We start from the raw sequence: 21,539 nt of genomic DNA on the forward strand, positions 1-21,539 counted from the left end.
GTGCAAAGGTTATCTTAAGCGTGTTTACGCTTCGAAAACAACTGATGCGCTTGTGCTATTAAATGCTGCAGCTGCATTAAAAGTTGCTAGACTTGTGAAATCAACTAAAAAACCTTGCAATATGTAGGAAAAGGAGTATTAATCAAAAATACACAGCCGTAATAAGGAGCTATAAAGTAAATAATACAAACAATTATAAAGTAGGAAAAAAACCAATCATAACATCTGCTTCCAACATATAAGTCCTGAATCATAAATCAATAAGTGAGGAGAGGAATATACAGTAACAGTAAAAAGCGGTAGAATAAATTAATTTTATTCCCAGTGTCGCACGATCGCATGCACAATGTAGAGTGTAGATTTGGTGGCGGCCGGTGGTGGTGGATAGAAAGGGAAGGTGGAAGGAGGTAGGGTGGATAGAAAGGGAAGGTGTGGCTGTTGTTTTCGTTTCATTCCGATTCGTTATCATTCTCCCCCCCTCCCCTCTTTGCTTTCCATCCAATTTGAAAAGTGAAATATTCACCCAACCAATCAAACCCAACCCCTCGACAGACAATATACAACAATTGCTCACTCACTCGTTGATCGCGTTGATATTCATTATTGCAATTTCTATACATTTCCCGTCGTTTGTTTTTGGTGTCCGGTTTTGGGGGAGTTTTTTTTCTCTCCCAAAAAGATGTGATGTGTTGTTGCTCTTCACACACACACGCACATTGTTTTGCATTAGGCTGGCGTTTTTATTTTATCCCTCCCCATCCCTTTCGATTTTTACATATATACAACTATATAAACATCATTGTCACTAACCGGGCGTCTCCATCAATGTCGTTGCTTTTTGACAGTCGTGTCGTGTTTCCAATAAAAAAAGGCACGGCAAAATCCTACTGGATTCGATTTCCGTTTTGTACCCAGCTACGCACACCAAAAAAGGGGATACATGGAATAAATGGGAAAAAATGGGATGTATATATTTTTTATTTGTGCAATTTAAAGCGCGACAATGAATGCACAAAAATCCATTCAAGAAGGGCGTTGTTGAGGCCGGCGAGTGAAGCTGCTTAATAAAACAATGAAAAATCGCTGCACGGATGACACCCCCACGGGAAGAGGCTTTTTACACACACACACACATGCACACAGAAGTGGCACACAAAATGTGATTTGTGCGTTTCGGAAAAGCGCACTTTTCACGCGCACTCAAACTCTGGAACTGCTGGTGTTGCTGCTTCTGCTGCTGCTGCTGGATCTGGTTGGGCAATGTTGAGGATACAATGGGTACACAGCAACAACGAAAAAACCCTTGTTTCATACCTTCTCTCCTACCATTACCAGGAAGTTAGTATTGCGAACGGAACGGGCGTAAAATAGTAATAAAACAATGCACGAATTTTACCACGTTTATATCAAGCGTGGGATTAAATTTCGCCCATTTCCACTTGCATTAACGGTGGCTGTAATTGCATTGTGCCTTTTGTGTCTCTCTTTATGTTCCGTTTCGTCTGTTAAAGTTGCTCATGTGCAGTTTTTCAACCTTGCATTAAACCCTCGTTGAAAATAAGCTCAATAATAACCTTTATTTGTGAAATTCATTGCTTATTGTTTCTTTTCGTGCACACAAGTGTCGGTGCTTTGAATGCCCAAATCTTTTGTGCCACAATGAAAAAATGCACGAGCGAGGGCAGTATGTTAACAAAAAGCCAACCACCAGCGATGCGCTGCTGGGGGATAATTAGTTTTTCCACCTTCTACTACTTGCTTTCATTTTACAAATTGATATTTATTCGCAAGTGAAGTGAATACTATAAATTGAAACTCTCTAGGGAAAAAAGAAGGAGTACGAAACCGAGGGGAAAGAGTGAAAAGTGACGCCCATTGATTGGATGATCAGTATCAGCGGTCGGGTTCAACCTGTTGAAGTGTTCATAGCGTTTTGATGTATGATTGGGGAAATTTTATTTTATATTTTTCCTATTTGGTTGAGTTATTTTCTCTCTCTCTCTTTCTCTTCTCTCTCTCTCTCTCTCTCTCTCGCTCTCTCTCTCAATCGAAAATGGAAATGCAATTGAAATACAAAAAAAGGGAGAAAAAAGTGCAACAGCAACCATTTCGACACCTTGTTGGTTTATTTTAACACCTCGCCGTGCCATCAACAGGATTGCACCGCCCGTGACACGTGTCCACCGCCGTCCCACACCATACCCTCAATACCCTTGTCCCGCGTACCGTTCCAGTCATGGCCCGTTTGAAGGGTTTTGATTTTTAATTTATGCTCATTGCATTTTTATGTGCCTTTAAATGGTTCTCCACCACCACCACCACCACCACCCTCCCAGTGCGCCTGTCGAAGTCCGGTGCTTTTTGTACAATTTTTTACCTTTTTTGGTTTCAACGGTTCACTTCCGAATCAAGTAAAATCAAATTTCTTTTAACGACTGATTCATCCGGAATCACTTACCATCCTCCCTCTCCGCACTCTGTTGGTTGTGGTGGGAGAAGTGCAGAATAAAAGAGAGAGGGAGAAGGAGAGAGAGAGAGAAGGAGAAAACATACCGTTAAATTGGCAGTTGCATCGCCGGGCACACCTGTCCTTCACCGTGTGTGCGAGTAGGGGTTTGCATATTTTGGAACATATGTGTCGACCGACCGACCGGAACACACACTGTTCATCATATCCCTTCTCTCCCCTGGGCGCACGGTCAGTGCCCGGTCATCCATCATTTATGCATCCATTTGGATAATGTTTAATTCCCAATCGATGAATGACACTTAAAAGCTATATGCCCGGTGCGATGGCAGGGATGGGGAAGGAGTTGCACCGTGACGTTTGTACAGCTTCGCGTCGTTTTTTCTCTCTTCTTCTGTATGCGATGTGTGCATCCCAATAAAGCTGATGAAATTTCCATCAAGTGCATGCATACGGGAGTAATTTGAGTGGCGGCGGCGGCGGCACTGTGTGCTTCATCCATATTAGTGGGGTGGGGAGGGGGGGGGGGGTAGGTGAAAAAGGTTGCTTTTCCAGAGCGATCATCGGGCATTATTTAATATAACGCATTTGGGTGCCATTGGGCCATCACGCATTCCTCTACGCATACCGTCATATCGTCATATTACCACAACAAATCTTAATCCTATTACATTTTGCTTTAAGTGTGCCATTTTCTCTTGTCCGATAAGGCAATACGACGCCCCGTGGTGTTTGCAGGATAATAAATGACTAACATTTTGGTGTTAATAATTTATAGTTTTTTTTTATAATCCTTTCATGCTTGATTTACACTAACTAACCTTTAACGCAACCGTGTACTATATAATGATTTAGTTTTCCTTCTCTTTTTTCCTTTAGAAGATTGCAGATTTGCTTACACTTTAATTTAAAGCTTACAATACAAAATTACAATAATTTCTCACCATATGTGTGTCCTTTTGTTTCTCTCTCTCTCTCTTCCCTTGAACCTCCCTGGTACCTCCCCTTCCATGCCAGGTGGTGGATGAGCACGTCGTTCAGGCGAAACCAGAAACGAAGAACAAAAACACCCACATCGTCAAGGCCGACTGGTTCTGGTACACGATCCAGGCAGGCTATGCGAACGAGTTCGACTATCTGTTTGCGGACGTAAGTGTTGTTACCATCGTTACAGATGTGTTTTATTTTATTGTGTGTCCCTTTTTCTGTGTTCAAGTGCACATTAAAACCCTTACTTTATTTAATGTTTATTTTTTACTATCTTTAACACTCCCTCTCTCTCTCCCCGGGGCGCGCGTGCAATACAGTATTTGGAGAGCATAGCGCACACACCGGTCGTGGATCGGCGCGATTCGCTGCCGGTCAGCTTCAACAAGCGCAAACGGAAGCGCCTTTCGCAGCGAACGCCGGCGGACGGTGGTAGCGGCGGGACGCCGCTCGGTGTCGGCAAACGGCGCTCGTCCGTGTCCGATGCCGGGTTGCTGTCCGTGTCCGGCAGCTTCCTGGACTGCACGGTCAGCCCGGACAAGCATGAGAGCAGCAAGAAGAACGCCATTCCCGATTCGGCCAAAGCGTCCGCCGACCAGCAGCAGCAGCAGCAGCAATCGGGCAAAACGCAGTCGATGCGGCACAACCACTTTATGGACTTTTTCCACACGGAATCGAACTACGTCGGCATACTGGACACGATCGTGAAGGTGGGTGGAGAGAGGAGGAAAGAGAAAATTGATATTTCTATTCATCTGTTGTCGATTTTTGTTACCAGCTTTTTAAGGAACCGCTCGAAGAGATGGTGGAGAATGAAAATCCGCTGCTGAACAAATCGGAACTGCGGTCCATCTTTGGCAACTTTCTACCGATCCACGACGTGCACAAGCGGATGCTGGACCGGCTGAAGGCGATACACGCCTGCTGGAGCGAGGAGGTGCTGATCGGGCAGATCGTGCTGGACCATCGGGACGATCTGCTGAAGGCGTACCCGCCGTACGTGAACTTTTTCGAGCAGATGAAGGAAACGCTCGTCCAGTGCGATGCGAGCAATCCGCGGTTTCATGCATTCCTCAAGATTAATCAGGCGAAGCCGGAGTGCGGCCGGCAGTCGCTGCAGGATCTGATGATACGGCCGGTGCAGCGATTGCCCAGCATCAGCCTGCTGCTAAATGGTAAGCGTGTTGCCGCCGTACTCTGGTGCAAGTAGTGTAAAGCGTGTGGCGTATATCATTGTCTCTTCTTCTCTCTCTCTCCTTCTATCCACCCTGTTTGTAGACATATTGAAGCACACTGGCAAAGCGAATCCGGACCACAAAAAGCTGGACGACGCGCTGAAAGCCATCCGGGAGGTGATGACGTACATTAACGAGGATAAGCGCAAAACGGAGGGACAGATGGCAATGTTTGACATTTTCAACGATATCGACAACTGTCCGGTATGTATGTGTGTGTGTGTGTGTTGTGCTTGTGTCCTAATTTTCCGGCCCAATTGGTTCTGCCTTTCTATTTCTTTTTTGTTGTGGGTTAATTTTCAACCAATTATGTTTTCCCCTCCCCATCCAGCCTCATCTCGTCTCGTCCCATCGTAGCTTCGTGTCGCGGTGCGAGGTGACGGAGCTGTCGGACAGTCTGAGCGGGCGCGGCGACCCGCTGGTACTGTTTCTGTTCAGCGATACGCTCGAGGTGTGCAAAAAGCGCTCCCGGGTGTTCAATAATGTGAAGTCGCCGAACACGAACAGCCTGAATCTGACGCGGTCGTCCTGCGCGACGACGAAACCGTACAAGCACGTGAAGCTGATGCCGCTCAGCACGGTCCAGCTGGTGGTGAACATTGTGGACAGTCCGCGCGCCTTCATGCTGAACTGCCGCGAGCTGGCCCAGAACGCGAAGGACCGCCAGTACTCGTTCAACATTGCGGACGAGGAGCAGGACAAGCTGCTCTACCTGAAGAGCCTGTCGAAGCAGATGGCGGAGAACGCGTGCCGGACGGATGCGGGCCACTTTCTGATCAACAGCACCGCGGACGAGGTGGACATCGACGTGAGCGACATTAATGTGGGCACGCTGTCGAAAGCGTTCAAAATTGCTTCCAAGACGCGGATGAAGGTGCGTCGTTGTTCCGTTGGTCCTCGGTCGTTCGATAAAGCGCGACGGGGGGTTTCTGCTTTTTTTTTTTTTATTTCAACGGTTCTTTTTTTCCTTTCTCCTCACACACAGGTCGGCCGTGTGTTTTCGTTCAACAAAACGCCCTCGAAGCTGAAGCGCACCGTGTCCACGATGATGCCGTCGCCGTTTGGCAGTACGCAGTCACTGACGCCCGCCTCCCAGCTGGCACAGATGAAACTGGCAAGCTGTACGAATTTAAATGTAATGTTGCGACACCACCATCACCATCCTTCCTACACTCCTGTATATTTGCTCTCTCTTGTGCACTATTAGTAGCGTAGTGTAGTGCAACTTTTGCTTGAACGTGTACGCTGTGATTGCGGAAGGTCGATGCGTTGTGTCACTTTCCGGGGTCGCTGTTGAAGGATTTTTATACATTCAAAATGTTGCCTTTGCAACAGAGCGGCGTTGTGCATTATCAAGCACTTGACGCGGGGTGCCCTAAAGCATACGTGAACCATTGTATAAAAATCCTTTTAGTCGTGTCCTGTCGAGCTCTCTCAAAAGATGCACAACACTGATTTTGATTCGTTTTCGGGTGTTTGTGTGTGTGTGTTAAATTAATCATCATTCGTTTTGTTTGTTTCTCCCCGCGGTACACAGGAGGTGTGTGAGGAAGGAGCCGACTCGAACGGATCGTCACCCTCGTCCTCCAAGCTGGTAGCGCCGATGTCCGTGCAGCCGACGCGCAAAAACAAAAATCCACCCATATCGATTGGTGCCCTTCGACCCCTATAGAAGGCTGCTTGATCCGCTTTAAAGCATCGAGAGAGAGAGAGAAAGGAAGAGAGTTGGAACGCGATTGTATTGTACAGTTGGACAGTTGTACCGATTGTGTGCGTGTGCGGTATCGTTCGAGCGCTATAAAGCGGCTGCTGCTGATGCTATTCGAAATTTATGTACATATTATAATCAACAGATTAGTAAGTTATAACATTATCGAATCGAATTGCGCGCTACCATGCCATGCCATGCAGATTTTGGGAAGTAGTGTCGTTGTTTCCCTCTGTTCAAAATTACGAGCCGTACGATATGTGTGTGCGTTGTCAATACTTTTTTTTTCTTAATTGATTTGTAGTCTTACACTTATGGTATCAATAATCATACTTTACTTTTAACGCTTGATGGTACAGTTGCATGGCAGTTTTTCCTTTCACTGTCACGCCGGACGCTCGGTCGATCCGAGTCAAAAGGGAGACGGGGTGGGATAGATGTGACCGGATAGAACAAGCGCGCACAACAAACAAACTACTTTTATGATAAGTGTTTAGGGAAGAGTTTCATCACGATTTCATCAAGAAAGTCATCGAACGCGTGTGTGTGCAGTTGTAGCTAGCTATGCAGCTGTGGGAAGGTTATAAAGCAATATAACAGTTTAAAAATGGCAATGGTGTGGTGTCCCTCTCTCAGAATTCCTCTGGTAAGCAGGAAGGTGGTGCAGATGGGAAAGAGAAAATAGAAGCGCGCAAGAGTGGAGAGTATAGTTTGCTTGTTTTTTTCTTCTTCTTCGAAGCAAGTGGTGAATGCGAGAAACGCTAGGACGAATAGAAATAAAGAAACCTCTTCGAAGGTTGGGTGGTTTCGTGTACTTTTGGCGAGCGCGCCCGCTAACCGTACCCGCGAATGTATATGTACCCATTTTGTAACTATTGTGAATGTTTTATTGTGCAGCAGAGAAGAATGGTGGTGAACGAAAGAAAACAAACTGTTTGTGGGTAAAAACAAAAATTGCTCACAATTGCTCACAATGAGTTACAACAACAAAACGCATCCCAGGAGGGAAGAAATTCAACCCAAACACTAGATATTGATTTTCAACGCTTTCTCTTGCTGCAAACGGAAAACAATAAACCACACAAATACACACACACACGTACGTAAAGAAAAAGAAGGAAAGCATCGAAGAAAGCAAAAAAAAACAACTGGTAAGCAAACAATTGTGAAGAGCAACACAAAAGGGCCATGCATTGGTAGATATAATGCTTTCGCTCGGTGAAAAGAACCGGATAATAAACGTAACAAACAGAGAGGAAACATAGCAAGATAGAATAGAAATGGCCCTGATACACCGAAAGTATGGTTTTCCGGAGCGTGCAAGAAGAGTAGACGGAAATATGGAGGTGCAGAGTGAAGTAAAGTAACAAAAAAAAAAAAGACGCAACACTAACTGTAAGTACAGCACCCCACTACTATAGCGTGAAAGAAAATGGATTCGTCCCGGAAGTGTTGATGGAAAGAAGGGATGGGGGGGGGGGAACGGGAGGGGAGGCAAAGATAAAAACTATAAGAAATCAAGAACTTTTGCTATCGTTTCAGGTATGGTTACTTTTTCAAGGTTATGAAAAGCGCACAACCTTTAAGAAAGGGAAAAAACAAGCAAAAGCAAGCAAACAACATGATAGTGAGAGGAGAGGAGAGCAAAAAAAGATCCTCTTTTTGTGCCACGTTTTTCTTCCTTTTTTTGCACTCCACTCTCTCTCTCTCTCCTGCTGTGTGCTGCTGTGCACCGCCATCATCACCGTTAGGATGTGTACTTTTTCTGTAAAGATTTCCGGGGCTTTTGCGCCCCAGCGTTGGTAGGACCAGCGAGAGAGAGAGTGTTTTGCGCCATTTATCCACGCGCGTTACAAACGTCTGTGTTTGTTTGTTTTTTTTTCGTTTACTTGCGGTGCACATGAATGAGGGGCGTTGAAATTACACGTTAAAAGAGTGCCGGATATCCGGGATGTTGGGGAGGGATGTAGTTTTAAACGACGCCGGGGACGAACGCGTTAGCATGACCCGCGTATCAGGCAGGTCAGCCGTTTGTGCTGCGCTTCTTACCTACGGCGCGTGATTATAATGCGATAATCGTTGAGGTGAAGTTTAATTGAATTTACTACATGATGGGGATGCAGGTGAGCGAGAGAGAGAGAGAGAGAGAGAGAGAGAGAGAGAGAGAGAGAGAGAGAGAGAGAGAGAGAGAGGGAGAGAGGGAGAGAGGGAGAGAGAGAGAATCAACCACACACTTTGAATGAGAACTGGTGTGAGTTGTCAAATTAAACCATCAAAGTAGACCGGTGGACCGTGCAGTTGTTGAAGGAATTGTCTCGAGTGAAGCTAAATCAAGGATTTTAGGTGAAAGTTAAGGCCACAGGAAATAATACCGTCTTTGTTGTGTTGCTTGCTCCGCTTCTGCTTCGAACAGATTGATAGAAAATTCAACGAGCCATGATTTCAAAGTGGAGAAACTTCAGTTTAACAAAATGCCGACCGATAGACGGAGAGTTATTTACTGCCGGGGTGAGTTTTCCTTCTTCCAAATCCAACTCGAATGATGGATGCACAATCGATGCCGCGAGCGACAACTCCCGGGGAGGAAGAATTCGTGTGGCCAGTTGTGAATGCCCTCTACCCCCCCGGGCTACTGTCAAATCATCTTCAGCGCGCGCGCTCTCTCTCTCCCGTACCCATCAAAAACCCAACCCAGACCCGGGAAAACCCGCCCGGAGGTCGCCAACCTTAACGATAACCGACCTCCAACCTCCCTACCCATTCGCAACGGTCCCGTTTTCATCTGCGTTTGCCTCGCGGCATCGTGGCCTGTGAAGTGCGTGAAGAAACGCACTGGACTGTATGATTGTGCAGGAGGAAGCCGGTGAAAGACAGCAGGTGAAAAGGGCGGGTAGTAGGCGGGCTTTGCGAAAGTCTTCCGGAAACCCGATAATTGGATCACTCGAGGGAAAAACTTTTGTCCCTACGGCGGTGTGGCGTTGAAGACGTTCAAAACCGCGCGCGCGCGCTTTCTCTCTTCCTTTCGCATACTCTCCTGTGTCCTTCTTTAACCCCGTTGTCCGAGTTGGGCAAACATAATCATCTTCTGGTGGGGAGAGAGTGAGAGAGAAAGATCACTTCAAGGTGGCAAGGGCGACCGGTGTGTATCCTGTGTAAACACAGCCGTCAAACCCTCCGGGAGAAGAAGAAAAGCACTAAAATCGCTTCATCGGGGGCACGGTGACTGGCATGATTAAGGGGCTGGACGGAAAGAGGGCAGAGAACGAGCTTTGGCAGGTTTGGCTTGTTTTGCCGGTGGTCGAAAGGAAAGGAAGCCACCGCCTTAAGAACGAAGGAAGAGGCAGAGGGATGCTGCTGCTGTTACCCATTTCGCAATGCGGAACTGTGGATGCGTGACCGGGGATTGACCGCAATGGAGGGGGTTGGTGGCGGTCTGGCTGGGCATGTGTGTGTGTGTGTGCCCTTAACCTTTCTGTGCGACTACTACTGCTGCTCTCGGAAGGGTAATCAGCGAATGATTTGTATATTTTTTGGACAACCCTACCAACCGGTGGTCAAATGTGGAAGGAAAGGTTAACGCCAGGACCTTGTCTCTCGAGCTCGATGGGTTATCATCCGTTCCGTTCCGTTCGTGGAAGTATCTCACTCTGCCCGGGAGAGGGGTGTATCGTAAGTCAACATTAGCACACAGTACAACCCCATTCCCCCGATGAAAAGGTGGACCGGACACAGACCGGACCGGGCAGTAGCCCATCCGTGGCGAAGTCTGCTGCGTGTTTGGGCCGCGTGGACCGAGGGCTGCCAGCATCAGCATGATTTTTGCCTTCACCGCCGCATCAATCATCTGACCGTTGCCCACCGGTGTTTTGGAACGTTTGCAAGAACAGAAAAGGAATCGAATGGGTCACAACGGGTCATGAATTCTAATGCCGACATCCCTCGGTGCTACAAATTTCCCTCCATCGATGACAGGTGTGGTGTAAAGTGTAAGTCGAACCAGCATTGCTGAAGAAGGGATGCTGACGTACGTTTTTTTCCGTCCCTTTCCTTTCTTTCCATTTTAATGAAACCGATTTTGATGCGGGTTTTTTTCTTCTTCCCATTTTAGCTACACCAAGTGCCAGAAGGAATCCACATTTAGGGGGTTCGCAAAAGGAAGGAAGCGAATGTTTGAATGTTTAATTGGTGGAAAAGCGAACTTTGGTCCCCTCAACCCCGCTCCTATGGCTGTGTGCACGTGGGAATCGGACCGACAGCAGGGTTTTGTGTGTTGTTTTACCCCCCCCCCCCCCCTCACGGGTAATTGGCAAGTAAAAGCTAAACCGTTATTATAGGCCAATGGGGGTTAGGTTGTTGTAATTGAAATGTACGCTTAAAGGTGAACCTGCAGTGGTGGAATTGTTTCCCACTTTTTAATTCCCTTTAATTCCTACGGGAAAGGAGCGCCACAGCCAATAATTGTAGGGTACGCGAGACAAATGTGTGTTTTTGTAAGTAATTTCAACCCTGCGGGGGCCGTCCCTCTCTCTATCTCTCTCTCTCTCTATCTTTCCCGTTCGTGAGTGAGTGTGTAACGCCCTCTATTTTCAACCACAATTAGATCAGTGCTTTAACATTCTTATTAGAAAAAAAACACACACACACACGCTTCAAGCGGTGCGCTGCTACCACGCGATTCAATTAGTGGCGCATTACTTTGGGAAGAACCCCGGCAACCTATCTTACCTGGTCCCTATCTTCATGGGGTATGAGGGTATGAGGGCAGAAAGAGCATAATGTTCGTATGCTTAAAAATAGGCCACACAAAGCGATGTTTATCGTGCTCTCGAAGTCGTAAAGCGGGAATGGAGTGAATGGTTGGTTGTGTGTTTAAGCATTCAACCGTTGTTTTATTATTTGCGTTTTTATGCGCGTTTTATCGTTTGCTAATCCTGATGCCCTCGATTCACCCCCCCCCCCACACACACCGCGTACCTTTATTGTTAACGCTTTGTTGAGCATAAATGCATACATTTAGCCAATCGATTTCAATCAACAACAACAACAACAACCAACCGGTGCGCGGCGCGGGGGCTTTTTGTTGCTATTAGCCATCCGATTGGCACGCGTGTGTATTGTTTAGCTTTTTTAGCTGGCGACCGCAGATTGGCAAATGATTTTCATGTGCTGCTGCACCGCCATCATCTCTCCCGATGGGCGGCTGGGTCGTCCCGATGGGTTGCACACTAATGCGGCAATTTATCATAATTAGAAGAATAAATAAAACACTTGAAACAAAACGCGGATGGTGAAGGGAGTGCAATTCATATCCTGTGGTGCGGCATCCTGGCGGTAATTCGCGTAAATCAACTATTTACCTTGCGGAATGTTCACGGAATGTTCTCTCTCCTCCCTCCTCCCTCCCCCGTTTCTGTCTGAACAAACGGTTTGCAGCGAGGCAAACACACTCTGGTGATGTTTCATGATAACCGTCGTGCTGATGTTGCACTCCACAGGAGAAGGTTTTGTGACGCACCCGTTTGATGATGATGATGATGATGATGTAGGGATGATGGTAATTTGCCTGTGTTGTGATAGATAACATTTCCAATCTGTGCAAGTGTTGCAGGGAAATGGGTTGCAGGAAATGTGTAGTAGGAGTGTGTTTGTGCACTCTATAGAATGGTTTTGTGATAGAAATGAAGTGCATCGTTTGCGTCAGGTATCTGAGCTCATTAGTGTTAATTTAGCAGCAAACAATGTAAGCGGAGAAAGCATTAGTGTTATTGCCGATTTTCCACCATATTATATAAATTGTTTTTTTAGAATTTTGAAAAACAATATCAAGCGAAATCCGTAAACAATTCTTGATTATTGAATTTATTTGAACAACAGTAACTGGTAAAAAGAATGATAAATAGCTATGATAATAAAGTTAACTAGTAAAAAATACAATGAATAATAACATAACTACTTACTTACTTACTTATCCGGCGCTACAACCATTTTGCGGTCTTAGCCTGTCTCAGGAGTGTCCGAAATCGCTCGCGGTCTCGCGCCTTCGTCTGCCAGTTCGTTATCCCGGCCTTAATGGTGGACGCCTCCACGCCATCTTGCTCAGTTTGGGTCTTCCACACCTCCTCTGTCTTTGTGGATGCCCTAAAAAGATTTTACGGGCTTCCATGCGTACAACATGCCCAGCCCACCGGAGCCTGGCTAGCTTGATACGCTGTACGACAGTGAGGTCGCCGTACATCTCGTATAACCCGTCATCTCGTGTAGGCCTATACATCTCGTATAGCTCGATAGGCTGTACATCTCGTATAGCTCGTCATCATAGCAGCTCCTCCATTGTCCTTCCACACATACCTCCCCAGTGGTACCAAAAGGTCCTGAGAGTTTTCCATCCACCCTCACCAGGCAAGTGACGTTGGTCATAGTCATTCCAACTAACCTTATCAGTTTGGCCGGGATTCCAAGCGTCGTACAGTTTTATCCTAGCTATGCTATCATATGCGGCTTTTGAAGTCACTGAAGAGATGGTATGTGTTGTGTCTGTATTCAGCCATCTTCTCCAAGATCTGCCGCATGGTGAACTTCCGACTATCTCTTCGACGTGCGGGACAAGGCGATCCTGAAGGATCAGGGAGAATATTTTGTAGGCGGTATTCAACACCATAATACCCCTGTAATTGTTGCAACTACTAGCATAACTACTAACACAAACGAAATAAAGAGTAGGAAATACATGTAAACAAATTAAAGAGAAAAGTTTCATGTAAAATACGTAAAATGGGACAAATATTTACGAAACAAGAAAGATTTGAAAAAAGGAAATAAAATGATATAAAAATCATTTACCAAAAAAGAAGGGTACTTAATTTGTGTACAGTTTAAGTAACCAATATTGTTGGTTTAATTGAAAGAAAAGGTTTAATTGACATGACAATGATTGCTACATTTGCCACTAAAACAACTTATCTGAAATAAATGATAATACCATGGTTAGTGGTATATTTGAAGTATATCAATAACATCGAATGTGAATGTGTCTTTATATTACTATTTAATAGCCGAATAGAGTAGTAAATAAAGTGTTGTTGCTAGTTTGTACACGCTTCAGATGGGAATCAAACCACAACCCATCTTGTATAAGTCGCATCATCTACCTTACAGACCACCAATTAGTTCCAGCGACGTGACACTTCTAACTCGTTTGATGTCTACCAGTAATAAGCTTATTGCTTTGTGCAAGTTATGAAATTTCTGTAGAAATTCAGCACAATTACGAACAAGAATTCTTGGAACTATTCCATCGTCCATGCACCAAATGCTCTATTCACGACAAACCCATCCCTGACCCACGGTAAGCTTCACCTGGTTTCGCTCAATGAAACGCCATACCCGACTTGAGCATAATGAGTTCTTTCATGTCTGGCTACCGTTTGCAGCTTGTAAATCATTCTCGCGACCGCTCGCTAATTCAATCATCCAACAACCCGAAACTTCAATCGACCAGCCATCCGCGCATCAAAGAAGCGATGCTCAATATTTGTTTGTTTGTTTGTTTGTTTGCAGCGAGAAATGACGTAGCTGTTCGGGGGGAGCAGCATGCAAAACGTGACGGAAACTTTATCCCTACTCGCTCGAAAACGAAACAGTGACTAAGAGCGAACTTACCACGGCAACGTCAGCGATGCTGCAGCGATAAATATGGTCAACGGTACGTTATTAACCGTCCTTGGCTTGGGTGTAACGGGTTCTCCCATGGTGTACAGGAAGAAACTGGACGGTATCACGGTGCACCGCACGAATCAGGTTCGGATCGGTTTCGGTCGGGTTTGGCAAATTGCTACCCGAAAAGACAGCGCGAAAGAGGAGGAGAGTCGACAATAATAGTGTAGATCCGTCGGACGCGCTCCATGTGTCACGGTCGTTACACATTAATGTCGTCGAACCGTGCCGGCCCGATACAAAAATATTCGTCCACTTGCAGTTTTTCTGATGTGATGGTGCCGTCCACCGTTCCAGTACGAATCCGACTAATCGGCGTCGGCGCCTCCGCACACTCCAATTGCGCCCTAGGTGTCAAATGGCAATTTAATTAGCGAAACGGTGGCGGCAGTACTTTGCGCGTCCACCAAAAAGCGCTCGCCATCAAATCAATTACCCAGTGTTGCCAACCCACCCTTCCCGCACTGGACTGGGTGGGCAAAAATGTGTCCTCCAAGAGTGCGTTGGTGCGCTGCCGGATGAATGAATGAATTGGCACATCGATTGGTGGAATTTTGAGCAGATTTGGGCGACGTGCATGCTTTCGGACGGTCCCCAAAAGGTGCCCGCGCACAGCATTCCCGCCAGTATTGGTTGGGCCCCCTATTAAGCGGACTAATTTGTGTTGCTCCCAAAGTGTTGCGGGTTGTTACGGGTGATGGGAACATTGTGCTCAGCGCGTACGCAATTAGATATCGTTTTGGAGCGCAAACGAATGTTGAGCGCGCCCCGTATCCCGGTTGGTCTCTATCTATCTCCTTCCCCGCAGAGCGGTATCACATGTCACGCTAATCAGCCGAACACCGGGTTAACTATTTTCGACAAATTTCGACGACAGGTGACTTAGGCGGTGGGGTCGTTTTTGGTAATTATGTTGCTGTGGTGCTTTGGAAGGGATTAGATTAGAAGCATTGCCCAAACTCCATTCATTAATCAACCAGCGCCGATCAATTGCCGATGGTACGGGAAAAGTTAGTAAAACGTACTGCAATTTAATGGAGTGGCAAACGGTAACTAAAAGATTCGTTCTGTGCTCAGATGTCTGATATTTCAAGTATTGCGGATGAATTGCAACGAATCTAACAAGACAAACCAACTTCTCTCGAAAACATAACGCTCACAATAGCGTGAGAAAGAGAGAGAGAGAGTCGGAGCTCCAAAATGTCATAGTCCCGTGTTGTTGTGTTGTGACACTTCCCCCTCCTCACGCGACATCGCCTACTGAAACGCGCGTGAGCGTGATCGCGAGACCGGTCTTTTCTGCACGCGGGCTCTGCGCAAGCTGGCTTTTGCTGCCGCCGCCGTCCGTCCGTCGTCACGTCACACCCGATACATTATAATGCGTGCGCACGCCGGCAGGTAAGGGTCAGTGTATCCATGCGGTTCAGTTTGAACTGGTTCCATCTTCATTGATCCGACTACGGGAGGGGGGGGGGAGTGCGCGTGAGCAACAACGGACTGCCCGTGACCTGTCTTCGGATCGTTCTTAAGGTGCGATTAGAGTTAGTGATGTTCAAGCAAGTCGAAGTAGTTTTGGTTTCATGATTTGGCTTTGTTTACAAATGTGCTGAAATATGAAGCTTAATGCATTCCAAATCGATAAAAAATCATTTTCTATAACATTAAATAACTCAATCTCCCTGTCATATCGCATTTGTAATGAATAGTTCATGAAAACACTTACAGTACAGCAATTTTCCGTAGTATGAAGCAATTCTCGAAGATGTTAGTTTTTATTTGACAGCTTTCTGTATGTTTTTTTTTAAAGATTACTTTTTACTTTTGATATAGGCGTGTTTTGAGCTATAGAGCATGCAATTTACGAAAACCACACCGAAAATTCAGTAAAATTACTTGTTTCAACATTCTGTTTCTGTATTTCTAGACCTAATACCTAATACTAATACCTAATTTCTAATCGGTAGTGTAAACAATTTTTTTATATTAATTCGATAAATGCGAATATTAGATGATGAGCGTGGCACATCATCAGTCAATTTCTTCTTCTTCTTCTTCTTCTTCTTCTTCTTCTTCTTCTTCTTCTTCTTCTTCTTCTTCTTCTTCTTCTTCTTCTTCTTCTTCTTCTTCTTCTTCTTCTTCTTCTTCTTCTTCTTCTTCTTCTTCTTCTTTTTTTCTTTGGCATAACAACAATAATAGGATAGTCAAGTCCAGTCCCTACACGTATCCCACGTATACACACTCAAGTCCCTACACGAGGTTACGGTCCGGTCCGTTCGGGGCTTGAACCCATGACGGGTATGTTTCGATTGTGCCACGAGACGGGCCTCAATCAATTTCTAATATCTGAAATTTAAAGAGTTGTGCATCTTCACGCAATTTTAAATTACTATCAGATCTTATCGGTATTTTCTTTACCTTTTGTCTATGCATGTTGCCAGAAATTGTTTGAGTTACAAAATAAAACACACAAAACATGTAATAATTCCGGACATTTTGATTTTGTTTAGATCCCAACCAGTAGTGACAGCGCATTTTAACTAAAATTAAAGCATATAGTTTTATAACTATAGTTTTAATGTTTAACTGACGTTTTAGCTTCAAATGCTGTCAAAATTAGAAGTGTCCAGAATTGACTAACTAACATGCACATAACATAATTATCTAAAGAAACTACAAAGATGCGTAATAATAGCCTGTTTGTTGACTGAATAATTGTTTGCTAAACAAATTTGGAAGTTTGAGCTATTATTCGTTAATTGTTGCACGATGCTAAAAGTAAACCATTTTTTGTTCGCTTTAGCAACCGTATGCTAATCGACTTTCTGTAAAATTAGTTACTTTATGCTGTTATTCATTAGAACATTCGAAAGGGAAGGTGATACTACTACCGTTTCTTTCATCACCACATCCCCGTTTTTTTACTGTTGTGCGAAAATTGGCATGTAATTAGTGGATGGCGAAACTGCTGCCACACGCCACAGCGGGGTCTATTCGCACCTTTAGGCCCGGCCTGGTCGATCGCAAACTAAGCCCCAGCCGCCGCATGGTTCGAATCGGTTTGATGCGGTTCCACCAGGTGTGTGTGTGTACTACTGTGGTACGGCCCGTTCGGTTAACGTTAATCGACCTCCAAAGAAAAGGGTGGGGGGGGATTGCATTCGAGAGCGTGAGAGACACGCACACGGCACGTTTTATCTCGCCCGAACTCCACTCCAGTTCTTGCAGTGAGGGGGACTTCAGGTGGTCCGATTTGCAAAACTGTTACTCCGCCCGATTTCTGCGTGAGCGTTGCTTCCGGTTTGATAAGCGGTGGAAAGAAGCTATATCTACTGTGCCATCCAGTGTTCTAGGTTTGATTCTGCCGTCAGTGTTCCGATCGAATGCATCGCGGTGGTGAGTGAAGTGTTGAGACACACAGTGCGTGTATGTGCATAACGGTGTTGTCCCTACGGCGGATCAGCTTGAGGCGAATGCAACGGCCCCACCGTACGTGTCGTGACAGCCAGCGGTGTTCGAAGATTGTGAGCAATTTTCGTGAATCGCCCCACCGGAAGCGCCAGTTTCGTTGAGGTAAAAGATGCGGCGTTGGAGGAGTTGTTTACCTTTTCTGCTGTCCAGGTGCAAAAAGCTTGTCCGTGGGAATCAGTGGGGAAGGTCTTTTTAATTTAAGTGGATGCTTGCTTGAGTGCTGTAAAACATTGTGTGACCGCGTCTCTGCTGGCTGTTTGTTTACATCTTGTGTTTTCCACCCTACCTCCCCCTCCTCCCCCTATTGTTTTCCATAACTTCCGGTAGTGATTTGATAAAGTGTGCTAACACAAAATCAGGGACGGAATTAACACGGGCGTAGCGTTATTTTGTTATTTTCGACGGGATATCAAGCTCATCAACGCGTTGCCCCCCCGACTGCTCGGTGTGTTTCTGTGTGCCATTTATATCCATTAGGCTTCATTGTTGTTTCTCGTACCCCATAGTACAACGATTTTCCTCCCTCATCTCTTCCCGTGTATGGCGCGACTCGTCGTCGTTGGAATTTTTATGAAAATTTACGACCAAAGTTTGAATATTTTTCCAACTGCTGTCTCTCTTTGTTAAGCGGGGCAAGAATGTGACACACACACACACACTTTGCGGCCGTACTTTACCGACCGGTGTGCAGCCGCCGCCGCCGCTTTTTCTACTCTCAGAATGGCCCATTTGAGCTGAAGTTGCTGATGATTGACGACGATTGGTCTTGTGAGGGGGGCAGCCAGCCTCTTCAGCCTGGAATAGATTTTAATTAGTGTAATAAAATCTCGTTAGTCACTGTGTTTGATGCCGGTTGCGGAGCGCTGCGCTCGAGTAACGGTGGCACGGATTTTTACGGACAATTACATCAGTGTGCGGCAGTGAGTGTGGAAGATTATACAAAAATACCTCTCCACTCACCTGGCGTGGATGGAACACTTGAAACTTGCAAAAGTTTCTTACAGTTCACCCTTAGAGGCCCTGCGCGCTAATCGGCGCATCCACTTGAACCGGGATGGGACGGGGGGAGGGAATGATTTTTATACCCACACTCATCATGCTTGCACACTTAAATAGGCCGTCGCCCGTAAATGATGCTCATTCCAGTCGGTGGTGTTCGCGTCCCTCCGAAACAGCCATCGGCACAGGAAATTAATTTTGTTCCGTCCGATAAGAAACACCAAAATAAAAGAGGTTCGTCTCCTGTTGCTCGTACGAATTGATTGGACGCAATTTGCTCTGCCCTCAACCCCAAACGTCATTCAAAGCATGTGTGTGTGTGTGGTTCGTGTGTGCAAAATCCAAGTAGGTGCAAACTCACCCAAACTCCACCGTGTGCGCGCGTGTGTGTGGTGGTTGTTGTGCTGTTGTGATGCAGTGATATCAAAATTGTTTGTGTCGACCTTCCTTCCGGTGTGTACAGCCGTGTGTAGGGCTAGCCAAAATTTCGCAGTACCGTTGCCTGGTCCGGTGACGTTCGGTTTGTTTGTGGGCATGCGGAAACGAAAGCGCCGGAGGAAGTAGAACAGTAGAACAGCTTGCTTCTTTTTCGTGTGTGCTTGTGTTGTGAGAATCTTCATCTTGATCATCCTACCCGTGGTGATGGTGGTGGTAAGTGATGTAGCGGGGAAACCATAATCCTATTAACGAGCGTGGCAGAATTTCTTGTGTCGGGGTTAATAAAAACGCGCGCGCTAATAAACTCAACCTTTCACCCGGCGGCGGTGAGGCGGTGAAAAAGCTCCCTTTCTCTCTGACTGTGTGAGCGGAAGGAAAGCATGGCCTGCTGCGTAGTGCTGGTTAGAACACACATCGGATTACGACAATTAATTAATGTCAACCCCATTAACTGCTGGCGACGACGACGACGACGACGAAGACGCGACTTGCTTCCGATTGGCCCGCCGTGAATGTGAATCCATCATGCTTTTGGATGCTTTTGTCTCTTTGCGCGTCGCTTTGTCGTGCGGCACAATGTGCAAAATGTTTGCGCAAAATAAGGACGTTAAGGTTAAGGTGGGGTTAATTCGATCCTCATTTGTGGCGGGACAGTTTTTTGTTTTTTAACTTGCCACAGGGGAAAGTATGTCCATTTATTGCAATAATTGCCCTGGCTCGAGGGTCGTTCGTAATCGTGCGCCATCTTGAAGTAGCGCTAGAATGTTGCGTTTCCTTTGTACGGTTCCCCCTCTGCTGCAACTGCAGCACCGCGGTGGTTGCGCTGAGTCAGAGCAGCCTCGGAGGTCGTCCACACCGTGTTGTGTATTGCGCGCCCCCCCCGAGCGATCGTCGTAGTTGGGCGTTTGCTGCTGCTGCTGCACCGCTCGCTGTGGTGCTTGTTGCAGCTGGTTATGTCCGCCGGCTTGAGGTTTGAACTAGTTCCATCCCATTCTAACCCGGCCCGATCCGCCCGGTACCGGCGTGGTCCCGGGAAGCCCTTAAGGGTGTCGCAACGTTGAGCGCGCGAAGCATTGCCGTGCCTCTTGGGCCTTTTGCAATGTTGTAGCAATCATGGGGGCCGCGCGAGTGTTTAGTGGAAAATTTTCGGGCTGTGGCTTTCGGAGGGCGTTGGGGTGCTAATCATACCACTGACCCAATGTGTCATGTGTGTGTGTTATGTTGGTTGCGTATGATTTTTTTTTCTAGTTTCAATCCATCTCGCCAAAAACTAATATGAGGGAGGAGTGTTCATGCGTTAGATCATGATGGAGGAAGCTACACAGCTGCGTGCGTGTGTGTGTGTCTCACTCTCCCCGTCGATACGCGAACGGATGCTTCCTTACTCATCATTCTTCCCCCACCCGCTGTCTCCACAACACACATAGGGCGAATTTTGCTAATAAATGGTGAACGTTTCGGGCGCGTTTCATTGAGTTTCCAATTTGCTTCCGTGCGGTACGGACATACCAACGGAGCAACGATCACGAACACGCGGAGTACGGTCCTGAGCTGTGGTGTATTGGTAGGGCATAGTGAAAGTGTGAACGTTAGTTTCTTTTGGAAGTGTTTGAAAAAAAGACCAAAAACCTTTTTACAATTACAATCACCGTTTGAATTGAACTTTAAATCGGTTGCACTCTGGTGGACCTGAAAACCCTTCCTTGTTAAAAAAAAACTACAGCTTGCGGACGTGTTTATGGTGGTGCTACGGTAGTAAGTGGTCAGTGCAATACCGCGAATGCAACACAGAACGGGAAGCTACGGATTGATCGTACTGCTGCAGTTTAGAACGTTTCTCAAGTACCGCGAAGTGCCGCACCGGAAGCGCCAGTTTCGCTGAGGTAAATAGACATTTTTGGCATTTATATTTTCTCGATTTTTTTTGCCCACATCCCACAGAAAACAATCACGGTGTTCACTGTGGTGTGAAAAACCCACCCACTTTGCTCAGTTTGCTCTGCCAGTGGGCTCCCCAGAGCAGCAGACTTATCAACCATATCAATCTAATCAAAAGGCCCTCTTTGGCGCACTATGTGTCCATGCCCATCAATTATGTGTCCGGTGGAGCTGTTGGGCTCTATCTCGTAGCGTTCTCTTTTTTGTCTACTTCTTCCTGATTGAGATGATAACATCTTTGATTAATTTGAGACACATCCAAAAGAGACCGAAGAGGCGCGTGGGGGAGAGAGCGCTGTTTGCCCTTATCAGTTTCATTTCGCCCAACGGTGCAGAATCAGCACTGCTATCTGCAACCAGCAGCGCCGCGTCTCACAACACTCATGCGTGACTCATGGGTTTTGTGTGGCTGCGAGTTGTTTTCACATCGGATGGATGGGTCTCCAAGGAGAGTTTCTGCTGCTTCCTGAAAAATAAAAAATGGAACCTAAAATTAAACGCTTTTGGCAAACAGAGAGAGCGGCCGAACGATATATCGGACGGTCACGTTTTGGAGCAACAACCGCGCTCAATGCTCTGTGGAGTG

General features: G+C 46.3%; 2 protein-coding genes across 10 annotated transcripts in view; both read left to right on the forward strand.

The window, feature by feature from the left end:
• The window catches only part of LOC120894363 (protein ECT2), a 77,030-nt gene extending 69,761 nt beyond the window's left edge, over positions 1-7,269 (forward strand). For 3 of the 4 annotated variants that reach the window (XM_040296890.1, XM_040296889.1, XM_040296893.1), the window contains 7 exons: positions 3,485-3,616; positions 3,775-4,164; positions 4,233-4,629; positions 4,733-4,893; positions 5,021-5,563; positions 5,675-5,824; positions 6,227-7,269. In XM_040296890.1, coding sequence (XP_040152824.1) covers positions 3,485-3,616; positions 3,775-4,164; positions 4,233-4,629; positions 4,733-4,893; positions 5,021-5,563; positions 5,675-5,824; positions 6,227-6,361 — 1,908 coding nt within the window. In that variant the 3' untranslated portion in view covers positions 6,362-7,269. The remainder of the gene's footprint in view (positions 1-3,484; positions 3,617-3,774; positions 4,165-4,232; positions 4,630-4,732; positions 4,894-5,020; positions 5,564-5,674; positions 5,825-6,226) is intronic. The other variant, XM_040296892.1, reaches the window with a different exon arrangement.
• A 10,119-nt stretch (positions 7,270-17,388) lies between these two features.
• Positions 17,389-21,539, forward strand: part of LOC120895779 (sodium-coupled monocarboxylate transporter 1) — a 44,515-nt gene continuing 40,364 nt past the window's right edge. For 2 of the 6 annotated variants that reach the window (XM_040299397.1, XM_040299402.1), the window contains exon 1: positions 18,581-19,228. The gene's annotated coding sequence lies outside the window, so the exon portion shown is untranslated. Of the gene's footprint in view, positions 17,681-18,580; positions 19,229-20,315; positions 20,899-21,539 lie in introns of those variants that run through there. The other 4 variants (XM_040299398.1, XM_040299404.1, XM_040299401.1 and 1 more) reach the window with 3 other exon arrangements.

The sequence above is a fragment of the Anopheles arabiensis genome, chromosome 2 (genome assembly GCF_016920715.1).
Source record: "Anopheles arabiensis isolate DONGOLA chromosome 2, AaraD3, whole genome shotgun sequence".
In the NCBI taxonomy this organism is placed as follows: Eukaryota; Metazoa; Arthropoda; class Insecta; order Diptera; family Culicidae; genus Anopheles; species Anopheles arabiensis.